This window comes from Cricetulus griseus (genome assembly GCF_003668045.3).
Source record: "Cricetulus griseus strain 17A/GY chromosome 1 unlocalized genomic scaffold, alternate assembly CriGri-PICRH-1.0 chr1_1, whole genome shotgun sequence".
NCBI classification, from domain to species: domain Eukaryota; kingdom Metazoa; phylum Chordata; class Mammalia; order Rodentia; family Cricetidae; genus Cricetulus; species Cricetulus griseus.
This window is the reverse complement of record NW_023276807.1, coordinates 201,587,836-201,610,307: the sequence shown is the minus strand read 5'-3', so window position 1 is coordinate 201,610,307 and position 22,472 is coordinate 201,587,836. Positions and strand designations below refer to the sequence as shown.

At 41.3% G+C, this 22,472-nt stretch overlaps 1 protein-coding gene across 2 annotated transcripts in view; it reads left to right on the top strand.

The window, feature by feature from the left end:
• Nucleotides 1–18,769, top strand: part of Ddhd1 (DDHD domain containing 1) — a 75,570-nt gene extending 56,801 nt beyond the window's left edge. For both annotated transcript variants that reach the window (XM_027389283.2, XM_035453478.1), the window contains 6 exons: nt 1,805–1,880; nt 6,457–6,606; nt 8,522–8,774; nt 9,678–9,869; nt 11,998–12,081; nt 16,158–18,769. In XM_027389283.2, coding sequence (XP_027245084.1) covers nt 1,805–1,880; nt 6,457–6,606; nt 8,522–8,774; nt 9,678–9,869; nt 11,998–12,081; nt 16,158–16,339 — 937 coding nt within the window. In that variant the 3' untranslated portion in view covers nt 16,340–18,769. The remainder of the gene's footprint in view (nt 1–1,804; nt 1,881–6,456; nt 6,607–8,521; nt 8,775–9,677; nt 9,870–11,997; nt 12,082–16,157) is intronic.
• Nucleotides 18,770–22,472: the final 3,703 nt, after the last annotated feature.

Here is a 22,472-nt window from a genome sequence, read left to right as displayed (position 1 = left end):
GGTGGCTGCTCTTTCGGAGGACCAGAGTTCAGTTCCCAGCACCCACTTCAGGCTGCTCACAACTCCCTGTAACTCCATCTCTGAGAAATCCAGTGCCCTTCTCTGTATTCACACATACGTAGTTAAAATTAAAATTTTAAGTAAAAAAGAGAAAGCTTTATGCTTTGTTCAGGGTAAAAATTACTAGACAACAATCTAACTAAGCTATAGGTTATTAATTTTTATACTTTCTGCAAAATAGTTTGATTTGCCTCCTTCCATCTTTGCTCACAGTTGTTCCCAGTGTTTGTAGTGTGTAATCATTTGTTTTGCTGTACCATCATCATCATCATCATCATCATTATTATTATTATTATTATGAAAATAACATTAAAGCTTCATTATTCTTGGCAAATTATTTTACATGTTATCCTTATTAACAATTATATAGTATAGAATTATAAACAGATTTAATGATAATATGACCATCGTGTCCTTCTTAGTATCCTTTAACTCTTTGTAACATTATTATCTTAATTTATACTTGCATTCTCCATCTTCTTTGTCCTTTTACTGATGCAAGTTTATAATGAAAAACACTAATTGTGATAGTTTAGCTTTTAAAAAACAGCTGAGTTAATGGACAAATCTTTACTCAGAAAGTGCTGACTTTGTTTTACTCTGAGTAGTCATCTCAGGAATTAGGTGCCATAGATGTAAATACCATGATAGCAAAAACGATTATTAGTCTTGGAAGAAAATGGTATTTAGCTTAATCCTGGCACTCTAGAAACAGAGGCAGGTGGATTTCTGAGTTTGAAGCCAGGCTGGTTTGTAAAGTGAGTTCCAGGACATCCAGGATTACACAGAGAAACCCTGTCTCATAAAAACAAAAAAGAAAATAAGTTGACAGTCCTCAGAGCATCATCTTTAGATGTGTAAATCTAGTGAGACTGCAGTGGACCTGAATTTGATTCCCAGCACCTTGGTCAGACAGCACAGTCACTTGTTACCCCAGCTCCAGGAGACCCCACACCCTTTCCTGACTTGTACAGGTGCTGTATTCACATTTATCCACATGCACACACATGGTTAAACATGAAACCCAAAAAAAACACTCAAAATTGTTTAAAAAATGTAATCATGGTAGCGCAAGCCTGTAATCCTAGCACTTGGGAAGCAGAATCAGGAGGATTGGGAGTTCAAAGTCAGCCTAAGCCACGTGAGACTGTCTCAGAAAAACTAAGGAAATAGATAAGTAAATGAGTAAGTATGTCTCAGAAAGTGAGCTATAGCTTTCTTGAGAAAGAAATGTAAGCTAATGTATTAGATGTGAGCAAAACTGGAGTGTGATAAAAGCAACTCAAGTGTGTCTTAGAGAAGGCTTGAAGGTGGTTTCTCATGTGGTGGACAAATAATGGCTGTTTTAGCAATTAAAATAGGTAGGGGCAATGCAATGAAGAGACCTATAAAATTCATTAGTAAGTATAAAAAAGGAAAAGAAAAATTGGATGAGAGAGTATAAAGTGTAATTTTTAAAGCAACATAGGTAGGTAGGTATGTAAATAGATAATTATATATATACGTGTATATATATATATATATATATATACATACATACATACACATACACACACACACACAGGTGTCATATGAAGTACCTTTGCAGTCCTTGAGCAGTACAGCAGGAACATTAATTAAACATTGTCACAGATGAGGTTTAGTGTGAGGGCCACCATTTGCTTCATAAAGTTGTAAGTCCCTAATACAATGAGGATTTGTAATGAAACTATAAATGAATGTGTGATCTCGTGCTACCTCCTAGGCTGAGGGAAATAGAAGAACGGCTGCATGGATTGAAGGCGTCATCCATAACACAAACACCTGCCTTAAAATTTAAGGTAAGGGAGGGGATCAGCTTCTCATTGTCTTGGTGCTTTTTGAACGTTTGATTGAGTGTGGTGTCCTGAAACAAATGAAAGTGTAGTCGTGGTTGGTTACATACTATTACATACAGTGCTTGGACACTGTTGCTTCAGAGAACAGCATGGGCAGGATGGTTCTCCATCCCCGGGATTTAACAGTCAGTGCCTCGGAGCCCTTGAGCCGAGTGCAGAGCAGTGATGTACTAGAGAAGGGTGACTCTCCTTCTGTCCAGTTCTAAAGGATGAACACTTGGCAAGTGGGAAGAGGAAAAGTTGAGACAGATGTGTGGGATGTTTACTGTTTAGAAATAAAGAAAAGTGTGGTCAGCAGCAAGAAGAAAATAAAAGGATGAAGACAGGCATGAATTCAGAGTAGGAAGTGGGGCGCTTCAGTTCATGAGTCTAGAACAAAAGCCCCAGACAAGGCTCCCAAGGTCAGTTTCGCTGGAGCTTTCAGGACTTGGCAAGGAAGGGGCTGTGAGAGAAAAGGAACTGCCATCTGCTTGAGAGGGGCAGAGTGAAACTAGTTTTTCAACTAGTTAAAACTGCTCTAGTAAAGCACAAGGTGGAGGAGACAGCCGCACTGACAGTAAGCGCTCTTGGAAGCACTCTCACCTGCAGTAGTAACAGAAGCTGGTGTAAGCCTCGAACACTTGCTGTCTGCATGTGCAGTGCACCACATCACCTGCCCCTGGTGCGTCTCTTCTCATACCCGAGCTTAGTGTGCAGCTAAAGTGTGGGGTGATAGAGGGGAAAAAAAAAATGGTACTGACCTTATGACTTTCACAGTTCTTCTTTAACTGGCATTTATCTTTCTGAGTATGGGTGAATGTCTATATGAATATATGTAAATCATATGTGTGCCTGGTGCCTGCAGAGGCCATAAGAGGGTGCCAGATTCCTGTAACTAGGCTCCCCCACACTGATTTTCTTTTAACTTAAACCATACAAATTGTTGAGCTGGCCTCACAACTCGGTGGCACAGTGCTTGGTCAATATGTACAAGGCACTCAGTTTAATCCCTAGCACTCTGCACGTGGGGGTCGGGGGCGGGCCGGGGGCATGGTGAAATGGTGAGGTTGAAACATGCATTTCAAGAATATGGTCTCTGGAGTTATCTTAATCTAGAATTTAAATACCAACACTATCATGTATGATTAATGCTAAATGTATAAATGTATCTGATAGATAAGAAAACTTTTTTACTAGAGAATTCCGTAGAACACATCAAGCATATTATGGTCTTACATTCAGTACCACATGACTAGAACCTGTGCATATAATTGGGTTTCTTCAGATGCAAGTCATGGAATCAGACTCCTCATAGTTATTTAGAGGAAAACACAGAAGTCGAGAATTAAGAAGGGTAGCTGAGAACCTGGTGAGTTCTACTTGGGACTTAATGGGTCAGAGGGAAACAGTTTTTCTGTGTGGGTAGCCAGCAGATAGATTGACCTTGAGGATGCTGGTGTCCACCTGTTGCAGCTTACCTTTGACCTCCAAAACCAGGAAAAGAAGAGCAGTGGCAAGCATCAGTGTGTGGTTTGGACAATGAAGCTTTGAATTGGTTGTGATTTTTGGCCTGTCTAGTTAGTAATATTAGCCAGGTCATGTAATATTTCTAAACTCAGCTGTTTACTTGTCTCTGAACATGGACGCTAAACTCAATAATCTAAACTTCCTTTTTGTCTTCAAAATTCTTTGATGGGGACTGGTGAGATGGCTCAGCAGGGAAAGGTGCTTGCTGTGCAAGTCTGGTGACCTGAGTTCAATCCCTGAAACTCACATAAAGGTAGAAGGAAAGAATCGACTTTACAAAATTGTCCTCTGACATCCACATGTGTGCCGTGGTACACACATGATATGTTTTAAATTATTTGACAGTCATAACAGTACCTCTGTATGTCAGACTGCAGTCATCATAAAATGATACGGAGGAAATAACTTAACAGATGTTCATGGAGTGACTAGCTGATGCAGAAATCATTTTGCACAAAATGTCATAGCTTCCTCTTGTCACCTGTTTTTTGTATATTGGATGCTGGTGCAAGTGTGTGTGTGTATGATGTATGTCTGCACTAGAATATGCAGCTGTTTGCCCTACATACACAGAAGTCAGAGTACAAAGCCAGATATTTTGCTCTGTCACTCTGCCTTATTGCCTTGGGATAGAATCTCTCACTGACCGAGTAGCTTTCCATTTTGACTAGGTTGCTGGCTTGTGGGGTTTCAGAATCCCTCTGTCTGCCCCACAATCCTGGGGTGACAGACATGCATAACCATTCCCAGCTTCTTTTTTTTTTTTTCCCAACTTTTTTATTTGAATTAGAAACAGGATTATTTTACATGACAATCCCAGTTCCCTTCTCCCACCCATCCTCCCTTACCCTCCCCCAACTAAAACCTTATCTATCGCGTATCTTTTCTGCTCCCCCTGGATGGTGAGGCCTTCCATAGGGTATCATCAATGTCTATTGTATCCTAGCCTAGGCCTGCCCCTGTGTGTCTTGGCTCAGGGAGTATTCCTCTATATGGAATGGGCTCCCAAAGTCCACACCTATGCTAGGGATAAATACTGGGCTTCGACAGGAGGTCCTGTAGATTTCTGAGGTTTCCTCACTGAAACCCATGTTCCTGGCGTCTGGATCCGTCCCATGCTGGTATCTCAGCTGTCAGTCTAGGGAGCAAGAGTTCCCTAATGTTCAGGTCAGCTATTTCTGTGGGTTTCACCAGCCTGGTCTGGACCTCTGTGTTCTTCACTGGTCCTTCTCTGCATCTGGGTTCCAGTTCAGTTCCACACCCAGTTTCTTTACAGGAGTGCTAAGGATTCAAATTTAGGCCATCATGCTTGAAGACTAAGTACTCTTACCCACTGAGCCATCCCACCAACCCTTGTTTTTGCTTTTTGAGACAGAATCTCAAGTATTCCAAGCTAATCTCAAAATTACCTGGTAGCCCAGGCTAGCCTCAGACGCCCAGTCCTGCCTCAGTCTCATGAGTGCTGGGATTACAGTCATGAGCCACATGTACAGCCTAATCCTCTGTCTCTTTCAGACCTCCTTCTGTCACTTTATAGAACTGGTTTATATCAGCCGTCCCTAGTATTTGCAGTGCTTTTCCTTGGGTTGGGCAGGGTGGTGATAGGATTCGTGAGGGCTCTGGGTTCAGAAACACAAAGGCACCATTTCAGAATATCCACTCAAAATATTCATGGATATTTTTTCACTCTAAAAATAAAAGTCATTCTATCATCTTTTTGGAAAGAGTTAAGGTGTATAAAATTGGAGGCCGAGATCCTATCACAATATAGTTAGGATGACAGATGAGGAGATTAGGAATAGAATCGGATTTACGTGATGCCACTTTATCCTGGTTCTTTCTTTCCCTCTCCCTTCTAGAGTGCCCCTTCCTCCTGCTGACTAAATGTAGATTTGTGTCCAGCTGTCCGTGTTGTGAGCACACCCTGGGCAAGCTGGTTGACTTTGTTGGCCTCACATGCTGTGACTGCAGTGATGGTGATGGAGATGGAGATGGAGATGGCAGAAGACACAGTTCTGTCTGCATTGCTGTCTCTGACCCCTTCCTTATCGTCTCCATCCAAGCATGTGACCCCACTCTACCCTCGAATGTCCCCATCATGAATGACAGCTGGGCCTGGCCTACTCCACATTCTCTCTTGCCTCTTTTCTTTCAAGAGATTTTTTTCCCAAAAGTAGTATCTCAATTTTCTGGTTAAGCTTCCTGGAGTATGGGTTAATAAATGCTGTTTTTCACTGCCTAAAATATAAATTAAACCTGTCTTCCTTTATAGTCAGAGATCTGAATGGTATCCCAAGAAGATTCTCTCTCTCTCTCTCTCTCTCTCTCTCTCTCTCTCTCTCTCTCTCTCTCTCTCACACACACACACACACACACACACACACCTTTTCAATCTTACCTATGTCTTTTCTCAAAATCTCAAAAATCATGCAGTACCTTTCTCTCTCTACTTTAGTCCATGAGTATCAGTCTTGTCCTTCATTCTCCTAGCCCTGATACCCACTCTCTACTGTAGAAATCCTTATTCCCTTGTATTGGCCACAGCTTGCCCCACCCTCTGCAAAGCCCTCACAGTTAGAGGCTCCATTCTTCTATACCATTCTTTGCACAGTGGCTCCCACACAGAACTGTGAGCGGGGAATAGTGGCTCTCCTCTGCTGGTCCCCAGCAAGACCTAGTGTACTGATGTAGTCACCTGTCCTGCCTTAATACATCCCTAACTATTGAATAGAATAAATAGAAACAATAATGGCATGCTTCTCCTTATCTCCTTCCTTTTCTCAGTTTTAATTTCTGTTATTTTAAAATAATGAAAACCCTCCTGGAAGTAAATTACTATAAAATCATTAGTGGCTGGTATGTAATTAGCAAGTAATGTAAACAAAGCTTACTTAAAACATATACTTAGATAATTTTGTTGTTTGCATTAATTATGTAACATTATCTCTGGATTCTGTTGAAAATAACACTTCGTCATTTTTTAAATAATTTAGGATGGCTTTTTTCATTTTAGGTGGAGAATTTCTTCTGTATGGGATCCCCGCTAGCAGTTTTTTTGGCATTGCGTGGCATCCGACCAGGAAATACTGGAAGTCAAGACCACATTTTACCTAGAGAGATTTGTAACCGCTTACTAAATATTTTTCATCCTACAGACCCAGTGGTGAGTTTTATTGTGAGCTTCCTAGATTCTGAGCTGCTTGCTGCTCTGTGAGAAACCTTGCTGGGGGGCCATGAGCTAACAAGAGAACTCATTTTCTGGCTGGTTGGAAAGGTTACAATTTAACACTGTGTGTTGTTCATTCAGAGGTCATGACATAAAATGTTAGAGAGGGTCTTCTCTCGTCACACCTTATCAGGGACTGAAGAGGTGGCTCAGCTGCTCTTGCATAGCACTTGGGTTTGGTTCCCAGCACATCTTCTAAACAATTATAAAAATAGTACCCCTGGACATCTGTACAAGAGACAAGAATCTACCCAGTAGTAACTCCAGTTGCCCAGGAACAGATCTTAAAGTCCTGCTTTGAAGGCTGGCAGGAGAACATGCCTGACGACCTGGGGTTACTCCCTGCAGCCCATGTGATGGAAGAGGAAAGCACCTCCTGCAAGGTGTCCTCTGTCCTCTGTGCATGGCCTGGTATAAGGCACAAAAGTAAATATGTAAATACAAAAAATACTTTCCCTTCCCGAATCAAGGTCTATTTTTCTGAAACATCCTATAAAATTGAGATGAGTAACAGATCCTCTTGAAAGGGAAAACCATGTATTTAGTTGAATCAAAGTATAAAATACTCATTTTTAAAATTTTTCTACTATATCTGTTCTTTTAAATATTTTTAAATGTAAAACCTCCAAGATCTTGCATCCATTTGTAAATAGTCAGAGACAAGAAGAGGTCTTTAGACAAGACAGGTACTTTCAGGCTGGAATGCAGCTCAGCAGTAAAGTGCTTAGTTTACAGGAGGAACCTGGTTCAATTTTCCACCACACAGTGAAGAAGTTTCCTTACGTCTTGTTAGAGTTAACAGTCAGTATAACACACACATTATCTGAAAGTAGTTTTTATTATAATTGTGTAAGTCTTTTGAAAGATCATTAGCTAGCACCAAATAAACACTGACGGACTATTCAAATTTTAGAAACTCCAATGTTTTTAAGCTTACAACTGCCATGTTTAAGAGAAAGTTAAACCAACTGAAACCAAGGAGCTGAAAATAAGCTTCCGCCAGGATGACAGCCTAAGTCTGTTAGAGGCTGGAATACAGAGTACAGTCTCGGCAATCACCTTAAGAGCAGGGTGTCTGTATGTACAAATGTTTTTCTGCACACATGAATTCTGTCTTCTTTGTACGTCTCAAGTTTGCCTTTTATGTGTTTGGTTCTGGGATTTGAACCCAGACCTTCACGTGCCCTCAGCATGCATCTTGCCACCAAGCTGCATTATTTCTCCTAATACTTTCTTCATTGTTTCGTATGGACCTTTGCTAGGCAGGTTATGCAGACATTCTCCTTCCTCCTCTGAGACAGCTCTGAGATTTTGACCTAGTAAATGGCAAACAGTTAATGACAGTGATGGAGGTGAGAATCTGTGCTGTGGGATTCTGATGCTACGCCTACAACTGTTGATTGACTCATTGCTATCAACAGCAGTCTTTTGTTGGCTTTCAAGTTAGGCTCTTATTGGAGTCACGTGTTTGAAATCAAGAATAATAAAAGATCTAAATATTAGAGACTGACTTTGTTGACTACCTTTTGGGCTGTCATCCACCACTTTGCTTTGTGAGTCTGACATAAATCTTATTAGACCCCATCAGAATGTGGTTAAAACAGTCTTTTTCTCTGAAAATGAATTAATAGATACCATTAGTCAAAACTAACTCCAGTTGTTTTTATAATCTCATCATTAGGGATATGTAACTAGACCACCGCATATATTAACGGTGAAAAATGTAGAGGTATATTTTATTACTCTAAGATTTACTTACTCAATTTATTCAACAGCTTTAGGAATAAACATTTTACTAAAATCTAGACATTGTGTGTTAATATTGTATTTCTATGCATTTTTAAATATCTAGGCCTACAGATTAGAACCATTGATTCTGAAGCACTACAGCAACATTTCACCAGTCCAGATCCACTGGTACAACACTTCAAATCCTCTACCTTACGAGCATATGAAGCCAAACTTTCTCAACCCAGCAAAAGAACCTACCTCAGTTTCGGAGAATGAAAGCATTGCCAATATCCCGAGCCCCGTGACCTCCCCAGTCTTACAACGGCGCCACTACGGAGAGTCCATAACTAACATTGGCAAAGCAAGCATATTGGGTAAATTTCTCTCGATTCTTATCCACAGATGGAAAGCACTTGAGTTGGGACTGGTTGGAAATACACTGTTAGAAAACTTCCAACTGTCAATGTCCTGGAATTAGCTTCCCTGCTGACTGAAGCAGAAACTCTGATGTCCACCAGTTACACTGAAGAACAAGAAACAGCATTCTGCTCATTGTAGTCTGGCCTGTGACTTGCTGGGGTTTCCTTGTTTTTATTGTTCCACTTCCGCCTCAGCACTCTGGGAGAATCTCCCCATCGGGATGCCTACATCTTCTGAAAGTCAAATGGTTTGGTGTTTTTGCTTCCTAGGGCAGTGGGGATATTTCGTCTCTCTTTGAGTAACTTCTTGTGCCAGCACAGAAACTGGGCATTTCAATAGCGTACCACTTGAATTTATCCTTTGTTTCTGGTTGAGTGTCCTTTATATAAATGCCACAAGATGGCACTATAAGTAGGCTTTCCCTACCAAACTTGCTTGCTATTTGACTTCATACTCAAAGGTTATTAACAGCTTTTTATACCATAAATTTAGTAAGGCATATACCTATTAATAGTAGCTATATGTCCCGTGTCAACAGCATGAGTCTTTTGTTAGAAGTTTTCATTTTGCCAGATACTTCCATAACAGTGAACATTTGGATAAAATACCATCTTGGTTGCTCTGGTTGTATATTCATGTATCTATATTCCTAGAATTTATACAAATTTCCTTCTCTTAAACATCATTCTTATTTAGGAGTCTACATAGAAATTGGAATTTTTTTTTTTTAGGTCCCCACCCTGGAAAAGAATGAGTATGTCTTGGTCCCTCTGCCAGTTGGCTGTAATTATGGGTGGTGCTCTACAGTGTGCCGTGAGATGAGTCAGCAGAGTAACTGCCTGTTTTGTGACACACAGGGGCTGCTAGCATTGGAAAGGGGCTTGGAGGAATGTTGTTCTCAAGATTTGGACGGTCTTCAACATCACAGTCATCTGAGCCATCTAAAGACACAGTGGAAGACGAGAAGAAGCCTGTCGCTTCTCCTTCTACCACCACTGTGGCAACGCAGACCCTGCCGCACAGCAGCTCCGGCTTCCTTGACTCTGCATGTTAGTTCCTACGGTTCTCCTTAGCTTACGCGCTTACCTCTATAGCTTCAGAGGGCTGGGAGGACAGGAGGACTGACGGTCCCTGTTCAGGTCTGAAAAGAGTACTTCCTAGGCAAATGCAGTTTTAGTGTCTGCAGTGACAAGTTACTAGGTCATTTTAAACAGGGCTCTTCAGCAAAAAAGGTCTAAATTATCAAACACAAGACAGTCTCTGTGGGGTAAGTGCCCCTAACTTTTACAAAGTATATTTTCACGACAATCACCAAGGTTTAAATTTCACATTGTCTCTATAAATGTGTCCTATGTCTGGCCTTGAGAGTTCTGAACTGAGAGCCCTGCAGCTAAGCACACTGGCTTTATGAGCCCTCCAAAGCTGAGGCGTTTTACTGTGTCCCTCTGTATGCCCTCTCTTCCTGCCCTGGTTACCTAGTGTATAGTATAGTATCAATTTCTCTGAGTAGGTACACGTAGCGTTAAGGCGCAACTTCATTTTTTTTACAGTGGATTTCAGATGTTTTTGATCTTAATTAACTGTGACATGCTAGTCCATCAGCGAACGTTACCTTTAAGTGTCCAGTAACAACACTAACACATCGGGTGGTCCCATCAGTGGGATAAGTTCAGACAAGTTCTAAAGTAGCTGCTCCCTTTCTGAAGCTAGCAAGAAGAAGTGGACTGCTCCAGTAAGAGACCCCATTGCAGTTACTGGTAGCATTATGTTCTTGCTGTGTCTGCCACCCTGAATTTTTGAGTGACCAGCAACCAGAACACATCACGGTGGCATCCTAGAGCCTGTATTGTGCCTCCACACTCTGCCCCCTCCAGGGTGGATTAGCAGTAGGGCTAATTTTCCTGAGTCTTACACTATTGTTCACTTGGTTTTACTTAGAAACGTGACCACAAATATATAAACATTACTGACATGCAGAAATCAAAACTGTTAGCTTCTGAAGAGAATTATTTTAAAGGACTTTAGTGAGGTGGCATTGAGAAGTTACGGTTCTCTGTAGTCTTGCTACTGCACAGCAGAGATGCTGATGAACAGCGGCAGTGGGGACCCCCAGAAAAAGGTGTGAACACATACAGAATCTGTTCTCTTGTGTGAACTTACTGCCAAACATGTCTCAAATGGCAGCAGAGAAACAGTTCTTTCTTCCCGTGTCTTCCCTCAGACCTAGACCCCAATATGTGCTGTGCTTGCAGTCTGCAGTCCTGCTGAGCTACACCCCAGTCTTGTTGTGTCATGCTTACACTTAATGTCTTACCAGTCTGCATGTTAAATTCCAACCTTAGTCTCAACTGTATCTGAAATAATCATGAGTCTTTGTTTCCTATAGTCATCTCTCAATAGAGACAGGACTGTTACAATCAGATCTATGACTATGATTCTGTCTTAGTAATTCTTTGACTTGCCTCAGTAGTGTACCCTTCTGTGTAATCCTGAGTTTTATGCAGCAATTGCTGTCTTGCAATCCTGAAACTTCTCTTCCTTGAATCTTTTTGGAATTTGGCCATTGTGATCAAGTGACTGAGCTTCCTTCCTCCCTCCTCCTCCTCACATTGATTGCCTCAGCTCTTCAGGATAACCTGTATTCTGACGCCACTGTCTTTGAATCTCATTATCTGAGGGTAAGGAGGACACAGGCTGAATTCGTGACCAAGTTTTCTCTTTGAAGAGTAAGTGTTGTTAGTTGGCCTTCTTTATTTTTTCATCAAGCTGACACGTCTTATGTAGCTAGCCAAGACCAGCTCATTTTAAAGTATTTTATGGCTTCATTCCTTGTGTCCCTGTGTTTGTAACATGTTGTGAAAGGAAAGGATCTGTTTCTTTTAGGGGCTTTTTTGTTTGTTTTCATTTTATTGCCCCAGGTTACAACCTGAATTAGCACTAAGTTTGAGGAGAGTAGAGCTATCAACAGATTCTGACATTACACTTGAGAACTGAATTGTGCTTACATTTTCTATGAAGCAGCTCTTCACAGAAAGCTAGGGGTGTGCTTCTTTGTGCATGCTAGGCTTAATCAGCATATTTGGAAAGTTGCGCTAACGTTTTGACCATTGCAACACTGAAGGCCATTTTTGACTATCAGCCTTGCCTTTACAGCATCTTGTTTGTTTTTTTTCACAGATTTCAGACTTCAAGAATCGTTCTTTTATCTCCCACAACTTCTTTTTCCGGAAAATGTAATGCAGAATAAAGATGATAGCCTCGGTATGGTATATGTCAGGGTGGCACTCAGCACACTGTGAAAACGGTCTTAGAGATTGGCTCAGTGAGAACTGGGAGAGCCTCTGGAAGAGCAGCCTCGATGCTGCCACTTCAGACTATATGTGTATTTTCTCTCTTCAGTGGTAGAGTTCGCGTCCACTTCAGTTGCTAAAAAATACAGCACTCCTACAAAGGAGGACTTCAGAGACAGGAGAAAGGCATTAGGTCCCTATCTGTCTTCCTTATTGTCCACAAGGCCTCAGACATTTTTGCTGTTCTTCTCATGTCTATACTTAAATATAAAATGGTTCCTGATACAGAGAACTGCATCACTCTTAGTTGTTCCCAATGTCTGACGTTAGCACTTGGTGTGTGGGTCTGCCACAGCTGACAGCTCATTCCAGCACAAACACTGATTGTCCTCCACCAGGGTGGACAGTGATACTTTAATGCAGTGATACTGATGCAGGGGTGTTCTCAGTCTTCCTTTACAGCACACTCTGAATCTATCACTAAGGACTAATCTTAACGACTTAAAATTCCTCTACTGACTGATTTTCATTCCTTCTTCTATAGTTTCTCTCTCTTCCATCTTTTTCTTTCTAATAATGAATTTTATCTTTGATGTTAAAAAAATGTGTTCAGCGTTGTCTTTGGTTATTTTAGCCACCTTTAACTTTTTGTACATCTTTTTAAATTATCAAAAACCATATACTTGATATGGTTCCCAAACAGTGTTTGAGCAAGCTGGGTCCTTTTTTGCCTCCAGAACAAGGGTTTATATTGACCTAACTCAGTGAATTCCCCTCAAGAAGTTACATACATACCTCCAGCTGCTAGTCATACAACCAAACATTTCCATAAAAAATAACTTTATTGTCCTGGAGAAATAGCTCAATCAGAAGAAAGCCTTGCCAGAAAAGCTGAGTTCAAGCCTCAAAACGTACTCTTTAAAAGCTGGGCACGGTGGTACATGCTTGTGACCCCAGTTCCCAGGGGCTGGAGATGGCTGACTCCCTGAATCCCTCTCTGGCCTGGCAGCCTGGCCTGGTTAACATGCTCCAAGCCAATGAAAGCTACTGTCTGAAGAACCAAACAAAAAAGGACAGCACTTGAGGAATGACTCCCAAGTTGTCATTCGCCCTCGACGTCTGCACTTGTACCTGTTTTCAGCCATAGCTGCTCTCTCAGTTTTTGCTCTTCACCTTCTCAAGATCAAGTTTCTGTTTGTTTGTTTGTTTGTTTTAACAGATTTTACATTTAGATATTTGAAGCATAAAAAAGGAACAAAAGGTAATTTTACTTTCTCCTTTACCCATGACTCCAGACAGCTAGAGAAACTAGGAGAGTCCATCACCTGTGTTGTCCTAACAAATCTTAGTATGAAGCAGCAGGTCCATCTGCATCTGAACGTGTTTTGGCCAAGACATATTGTACAGCAGTGCAAAGAGGTACTGCTATGTAGAACCTCTCTCCCTTGGAGATGTTGTGAACCACATAAAAGGGAGAGAGGGGAGGGAACACAAACCCACTTTATTTCTCCCCTGATCTTCCCACAAAGCCAGCAGGATGTGCAGTAACGACACTGAGGACCCAGTGGAAGTTGAGAGGCCAGGACAGGTTTGTGGGGGAAGCTGGCCACCTGATTTGCATTTTGATGACTCTAACCCAAGCCCAGTGATAAAAAGAAAAGCACAGATAGAGCCAGTCTAAGTAACAGCATAACTAGTGTCCCCAGAGGTGACAAGAATGACAAGGGCCCAAATAAAATAGAGTAACTACTCTATGAAAGCAGTGGTAGGACATTGGTAACATGTCAAGAATTTCAGTCTGGGTGGTGGTGCACACCTTTAATCCCAGCACTCAGGAGGCAGAGGGAGGTGGATCTCTTGAGTTTGAGGACACCCTGGTCTACAAAGCCAGTTCTAAGATAGCCAGAGATGTTACACAGAGAAGTCCTGTCTCAAAAACAAAACAACAACAACAAAAAAACAACAACTTCACGACCTTAAAAACAGTGGAGCCAAATAATTCCTATAGCAAGAAAAATGTCCCTTTTTAAAACATAATTTTAAAACCTAATGGAGAGTTGTAGACTAAAAAGGTGCACGCATAGCATTTGAGGTTAAATCCTCCCAGATCACACGCTTGCCTCTTCTCTTTCTTTGTAACCTATTTCATCTTGACTCCACGGATCATGTCTGAGAATTCAGTTTTCTCATCTTCGTATTCTGGTCTGCTGTGGGTGACTGTACCTACAAATTTCATGTGAGGGCCCATGGAGTACAAAAATAAAGGATTTGGGGGCATTCTTACCTAAATCACATGGATTTCAGCAATTTCTGACTTACTATGAAAAATTTGAAGTTAAAAGAACTTCATAAAAGTTCTATGCTGAGCCAGGCATTGGTGGCTCACGCCTTTAATCCCAGCACTCGGGAGGCAGAGGCAGGCGGATCTCTGTGACTTCGAGGCCAGCCTGGTCTCCAAAGCGAGTGCCAGGATAGGCTCCAAAGCTACACAGAGAAACCCTGTCTCGAAAAACCAAAAAATAAAATAAATATATAAATAAATAAATAAAATAAAGTTGTATGTCGGCGTTTTATACAAGTATTTTTTAGCCTAGTCTGCATTCCACCTCTTAAACATAAATCTTTCCTAGCAGATTCATAGATAAATTAGAAATCAGAGAAGCATAACTGAAAGGTAATTACTTTATGTTTATATTTCAAATTGCCAAACATTACCACAAAACAGGACCTGCTTAACACTAGCATTAGCAGCTGTCGGTGGTGGGGCACGCCTTTAATCCAAGCATTAGAGAGGCAGAGGCAGGCAAATCTCAGAGTTGCCTGGTCTGCAGAGCTAGTTCCAGGGCTACACAGAGAAACCCTGTCCCCCCAAAACTCAACAACAAAATAGCATTAACAAACATTTATTTAAGATTATTTTCTAGAGTGGTATGATTTCTTATGTGTGACTACCACATTCCCAATATAAAGCAAAACCTAGTTGTTTTTTTTCTCCAGCCTTCATTATTTTTGCCACTTTTCACTTTTGACATCCTTTGGCACTGCACAGAGATGATAGTAAGTGTCTGGTAGTGACCTGAGCCTTTTTGTTTATAAAACAGATCTTTCAAAATATTGTATAATATCATAATCCGTGTGTGTGTGTGTATGTGTGTTTCCTGAGCTTATGTGCACATACGCACATACATGATGTATATATGTGAGTCAGAGGACACCTTGTGGAGTTTCTTCTTTACATAGATTCCAGGAATCAAACTTAGGTTCCCAGGCTTAGGCCATCCCTCCAGCCCCTCCTGATGTCATTTTTCCAAATGTGTTATTTTTGAGGGTCTATTAGCCCATTAAGATTTGACAAAAGCCTTGATCTGTTCATTTCTCTCCAGTATTGACAAACTGTTTGTGGGTTCTGGAAAGGCTTAATTGTATTTATAGAAAATTACAGCTAAAGTCCTTCCTACTACAGGGTACTCCCCCAGTTTAACTCTTCCTATCACACAGTGGGGTCTTTTAAGTACTTGAATGTCGAAAGCACAGGCTCCACCCTGCTGAATCAATGCAGTCTGATACGTATGTGGCGGTGGCCTCTAAAGAACTCAGCCTAATGGGGAAGAAAACTGTTGAGCTATAAGATAATAGTAATAATTAATATTTTAGGGATGGTTGTTGTAGAACATTTCCCCACAGAAGCTCATGTTCTGTAGGGCCCCCTCACTGAGGAGCCATCAGGTGACCTCCCCACTTCCCTGGGAATGCAGGAAATTCTTCAAGGAAGGGAGATAAGATACAGTCTTCTAACTCCAAAATATGTCATGATAGCAAGTGGACTTTTTTTATTTGTTTGCTTTCCTTGTTATTCTTTGCTGACTTGAGCAGGAACAGAGCTCACCAGCAGAACCCAGATAGCTTTGGCTTTTTTACTGTCCCATAAATTTAGAGTGAAGGGGGTGACAATTTAAAAGTCATTTCCATTCGATAGATTTTTTTCACCCAACTTATTTGAGCCTGTATCAGACTCATCTTAATCTCCATTTAACTCTGTCTTTTCAGTGGAGCTGGAGCACAGGATTGACTTTGAACTCAGAGAAGGCCTCGTGGAGAGCCGCTATTGGTCAGCCGTCACATCGCACACTGCCTACTGGTCATCCTTGGATGTCGCTCTTTTTCTTTTAACATTCATGTACAAACACGAGCATGATAATGATGCAAAGCCCAGCCTAGATCCAATCTGAACTCTGGAAGGATATGACTGACCCAAAACTTTTTTTTTCTCTGTTAAAATGTGTCAAGATACGGAGATTTCAAGATTCCAGTTTTGTTTAGGGCAAGAAATACTTTAATTTATAAGCACTTTATTTTATTTTTAAAAGAGAACAAAAACACGTTTTCAGTTCAAAAGAAGTTATTTACTGTTTCTGTAATTTTGATTACGAGTCTAGCAAAGCCCCTGCAGAGAATCACCAGGCGTGCGTGGAAGTGCGGCAGACTTAGATGAGCTTTGTGAAGGCAGCCGTCATGGTCCAGTTCTCCAGAGAAGTCTAATATAATGTATTAATCTAAAGATGTTCTAATTCTCAGGTGGTCAGAACCCAGTACACTCTGTGTGATGACTACAAGGTGGCATCATGGTTTTTGATTCTGTGAAGACTTCCATGTCCACAGTTCCTTTGAAAGAAGAATATAACAAATATAAAATGTTCTAAATTTTACTTGTTTTTTTAAAAAAACTAATGCTAAAAAGCAATGTTTGAACTATACTTATAATTTATTATCTCTAGTTATTTCAGTGTATGAAACATTACATTTTTAATGTTTCTTTTGAGCCACAGTTATTTTGTATCATGTTGAGGCCCATTTTCCCCAAAATCCATCTTTGTACCTTCAGATGACCAGGTGATGCTGTGGCATATGTCAGGTTTTTGGGGTTTTTTGTTTTGTTTTTCATTAAAAACATGGTTTCACACAGCACCAGTTTTTTTTTTTTTTTTTTTTTTTTTTAATGATGTCCCAGGTACCTTGAGAGCAAGCTAGAAATTTTCAACGCAGGGACTCCACGTTGGGCACACTTTGTTAGAAAGTTAGAAAACACCTTTGGACTAGAGAATATGATGACTTGAAACGTATAAACACCTGTGTGCCAAACAGCTAACACATGTGAAGGGATGGAATGCCACCAACAATTACTATTTAAAGCTCTAAAAGAAAGCATGAGATGCCTGGCAGTGGTGGCACATGCCTTTAATCCCAGCACTCGGGAGGCAGGCAGGCAGATTTCGGTGAGTTCGAGACCAGACTGGTCTACAAGAGCTAGTTCCAGGACAAGCTCCAAAGCCACAGAGAAACCCTGTCTCGAAAAACCCAAAAAGAAAAGAAAAAAAGCATGAGGTGTTGTGAGCACAATAAATGGACAGTAAGGGGGGGAGGGTGTTCTGGGCTGCAATTGTTTCCACAGTGCTATTCATCTGAAGTGTATATTCATCGGCTTCCTGAGGTAAGTGAACATGTGTTACCATGTCTCGTGAATATACTGAGGCACCAATATTTGCAGTGCCTTGCATTAGATTACACAGAAAATGGAGAGACTTTGGATTGAAGCCAGACCATATCTTTTCTGTGCTACTTGATGACTTCATTCACGTGTGACCCTGAGTAGTCTGTAGCTGTTAATAAGCTGGAAAAGAGTGGCCGTGAAGCCCAGCATTGCCTGCAGATACATCTGGACTCCTACAGAAGGGGGTTCACTTAGGGCAACAGTAGCTTTCCTTGCCATGTCCAATACTCGCTTCCCGGTGGCTCTCCCTATATTCCACTCAAGGTGCTGTCTTTTCTCATGTGTAAGGGAGTTTTGCAGCTGCTGGGACCAGAGCCAGTCAGCCCACACCCCCTCTCTTTTCTCTGCAGGGTGGCAGAGCTCATGGCTTTTTTTGGGTGTTAGTGCTTGCCCTCAGTGCTGGATGGCTCCTCGATGCCACTGAATCTGCTCAATACGCAGACTTCTTTCCAGGGTTTAAGAATGCTAAGGCTGCGTGACGGGTGTGTAGCTCACAAAAGCCCTTGCTGTAAAGGCTTTTGATGAATTTTAGCAGAGCCAAGCATCTTCTTTTGAGTTTGGAGATTCCTGTGAACTCAGGTCATTTTCATAGCCTATTTATTTAGTGGGTTTCATTTAATTCTCAGGAATGTTGAACCCATGTTGTATGGCTGTCGTTAAAGGTGGCTGAGCATATGTTGAATATCAACTGAAAGGAGAAGTTTGCTTCCGTAAGCAAAGGAGTATGTCTGCTTGCTTTTCCTCACCCTGCAAAGCAGTTGAATTTTCATTGCATGAGTTTATGTCAACTCTTGGAAAGAACAGCATTCAAACCACTCTTTCAGTGAAAAGTAGATGCTGTGCACCTCTGGACAGCTGTTGCCGGTTCTTACTTTCGTCAATACTGATGTTGATTTTGGTTTTATAGCTGGTCTCTCCATCTCTGCATGTAATCATGGGATGTACTGCCATATACTAAAGTAATATACAGAGTATGTAATTCTGACGTGATTTAGAAGCCAAGTCAAGTACCAAGTAACAGTTTGCAATTTTATTCCAGCAAGTACTAAATTGGACCCCTGAAGTCCTAATTTTGATACTAATTAAAATTCTATTCTCGACTTTGTGTTCACGTTGAGTCTCTTGAGTATTGATCAAACCAACTTGAACCCAGTTAGATGGGAGAAGGAGAATGTTTGGAATTAAGTCCTGCTTTTCCCTTCAAATTGGCAAAACACCAATGTATATAAAATTAAAAATAAATAATTTTTAGTTAAAACAGAAAGTTAGCTTTTTGTTTCCTCACCTCAGACCCAGAACCTCTCACCAGTCTCTTTCTCTGTGCTGTGTCTTCATTGGCTGAACCACCCTTACCTGTAAAGCATTTAACACCATAGCCAAATGGGGCGTGGTAGTGTGCACATGAGAAGCTGAGGCAGAAGGATTGCTATGAGTTTGAGCATTGGATTTAATCTTAGTCAACACACAAACCCAGAGCTCACCTGTAAGCCCAGCACGAGGGAGGTAGAGGCAAGGAAGAATTGATTCAGTTGTCATAGTGAGCTTGAAGCACGCCTGGGCTGCTATACACAAACCAGTGACATGGGAAAAAGAAATCATGAGCCACCGAGATGGCTCAGTAGTTAAATATACTGGTTGCCAAGCCTAATGGCCTGAGTTCAATTCCCAGAACCCACATGGTTGAGACCTGACTCCTGTAGGTTGCCCTCTGCCCTCCACACATTAATCACAATATGTACATGCTCTCACACATACATGCAAACTTCCAATATTTAAAATGCGTGTCAGCAGCTGTGACACTAACATTACAGCAATGACACCTGGATTGCTTGAAGTGGGGTCAGACCAAAAAGGTTTTTTGTTGTGTTTTTTTTATTATTATTATTTTTATTTTTCAAGACAGGGTTTCTCTGTAGCTTTGGAGCCTGTCCTGGAACTCACACTTATAGCCCAGGCTGGCCTTGGAACTGTCAAGATAACCACCTGCCTCTGCTCCCTGAGAGTTGGGATTAAAGGTGTGTGCCACCACGGCCCAGCTGTAGACCAAACAGGTTTTACTGGCACACCTACCTGTTGAAGATAAGTAGTTGGCCTTCCTCACCCGTTACTATTTCTTTGGATTCTAATGAATAAGACATTTCAAAATTTGAGAAACTGACCAAAAGTTCTTTAAAATGTTTTTAAATCTTACACTATTTTTGGAAACAGATCAAAGAACGATGAGATGTTCATAGTCAAGGCAGAGCTAAAAAAGATAATATACCAAGAGTGTCTGGAAAAAAAAGAAACTGTGTGTGGAATACTGGTGGTCTGTTTATTCTCGTTTCGTATCTCTCATGTCCCTACTCTGTTGCCATCCTGACCCCTGGCTTCTGCCAGGAACTGGTGGTGCTTAGGCTGAATTTGAACTATGAAACTCATGTTGCTCTTGACCCCTATGGTGCTAGCACCTGCTAGATGAACACAGCCCTTGAGGAAACTGTAATATGATGATGATGGTGACCTGAGTGTGTATATCCTTCTTGGTCTTCAGTGAACATTTTCAAAGAACCCTCAAATTTCAGAGTTTGTGTAGAGTTTGTAAAATTTCTTTGGATTTGTTTTATATCTACAAGTGTTTTATCTGCATGTGCAAAATCTCCACATGTGTGCCTGGTGCCAGCAGAGATCAGAAGAAGGTGCTGGATCCCCTGGAACTGGAATTACAGATGGCTATGAGCTACCATGTAAGTGCTAGGACCTATACCCAGGTCCTCTGCAAGAGCAGCCAGTGCTCTTAACCACTTTGCCATCTCTCCAGCCCTGCCCCACCCACAGATTATATAGATTTTAGAGTCATCTGCTCCAACCCTGGTAGTTTCACATAGTAGCAAAGGTCATGAAAGTAGAGGCTGCAGACTTGACAGGAGACAGAGTACAGTGTCTGAAGGAAGCAGTGGGGTCTCCAAGGAAAGATTAATGGAATGCTAAAGCCAGAGCCATATAAAGATCCCTTTCCCAAAGTGTGGGCTGCGAATGTTAACATCATGCCAGAAAATAAGTGGGAAGTGGCAAATTTAAGTCTCTTCAAGGTAGGATGGTGGCACATGCCTTTAGTCTCAGCTCTAGGAAAGCAGACACAGATTTCCATGAGTTCAAAGACAACCTGGTCTATGTACAGAGTTCAGGCCAGCCAGCCAGGGCTACACACTGAGAGCCTATTTCAAAAAAAAAAAAAAAAAAAAAAAAAAAAGCCTTTATATGAGGATGCCAGGAGGCTGCTGTGTTTAGTGCATTTCACATCTATATAACTTGCTTCTGTAGCTAGGGAAATAACTGATCACAAATAATTCCTTCATCTGGAACCTTCATCTTACAAGGCAAGCTTCTACCCTGCTCAAGTTACATGTTCAACAAGGAACAGAGCTTCCTGTCCTATTTTGTGCCAGCCTGCCTGTATAGAATTTCCTATTTTTGTGGGGTGCGTACCCCTCTTAAGTGTTGCTTACAAGGTATAAGCTGAGCCCATCCATAACTTCTATCTGGAGTTAATCTATTATTCCTTCAGGCCTCATGAGAGAGTCTGAACATGTCTGAACAGACTGGCTTGCATGTATGAGACAATACCCGGTGACAGAGGACACCAAAACCCAGGAAAACATTCATTAGTTTTCCTTTCTGATGACACATGCAAACATAAGGAAGAAAGTGAGTAGATGATTGCTGTTTCCCCCCTGAGTTCTTCCCATCTTGTTTAATTTGACAGCAGCTAGGTTGTTTCTAAAGCATCCAATAAAAGTTACTATAACCAGGAGATGCGTTTTTGCTGATGGTGCATGTGCTCGCCAAAATAGTCTCTTGGTAGATTGTTAGCGTGAGCTCTTCCTCTGCTTTTGTTTGAACAAGGGTGGGTCCAAGCTGAGCACTGTCTCTTACCTTGTAGTTTTTCACTTACATGTAACAAAGTACAGCTTACTTCCTTCCCACCCTGAAGTTCTCAGGATATGTTGGGAGATATCCTTTAAGAAGATTATGCCTGACCAGAATTCTGTTAAGATAAAATACACATGTAGTCCTCAGCCAGGGAAGACTGGTTTCCAGGCCATCTGCAGGCACCAACTGCTGAAGAGTCTCAAGTGTCATGCATAGCATGTCAGAGTTTACACTGAGCCTGAGCATCTCCTAGTTTACTTGGAATATATAATACAAGGCACATACTTTGTAAATAGGAACAATAATTTTTAAAAAGCCTTGACCCATTACCTTTAGTGGTGTCTCCTGGAAGATATGGAATATCTAGGAGTATCACTCATAACTTCCCCTGATGATGACCACACCCTCTGCTGTCGTTATGGTCTCGAAAAATATCAGCTGATCCCACAAAACTTCTTCTGTCCTCGGCTTGTCACTGCAGACCCACTCTATGGGTCTACTCTGAAGAAGGTTTCTGTTTCCTTGTTTCCTCATTGTTAAAGGTGGGCAAATTTTCTCAGATTCTTCACTTTTCTTGAATCATCCATGATTTCTGTTTATCTCTACGGTGATCAACTTGGATGGCAAAAATCTTAAGATGTTTATGCCATTATCCAATTCTGCCTTTTCTCAGCCAGAATTTAGTTAGTATGTTTATGAAAATTGAAGGACAGTGAAATCTGTCTGCTTATAAGCTATGGTCACCACATGCTATTCTATTAGATACTGTGGCCACCATATTCCTTGATATCAGATAATGAAGTCTACATATGACACATTCTGATTGTACAGACTGCAGGTTCAACGATAATAGATCTCCAGTTTGAGGCTAACTCCAAAAATCTGTGCAGACTGGAACCAAC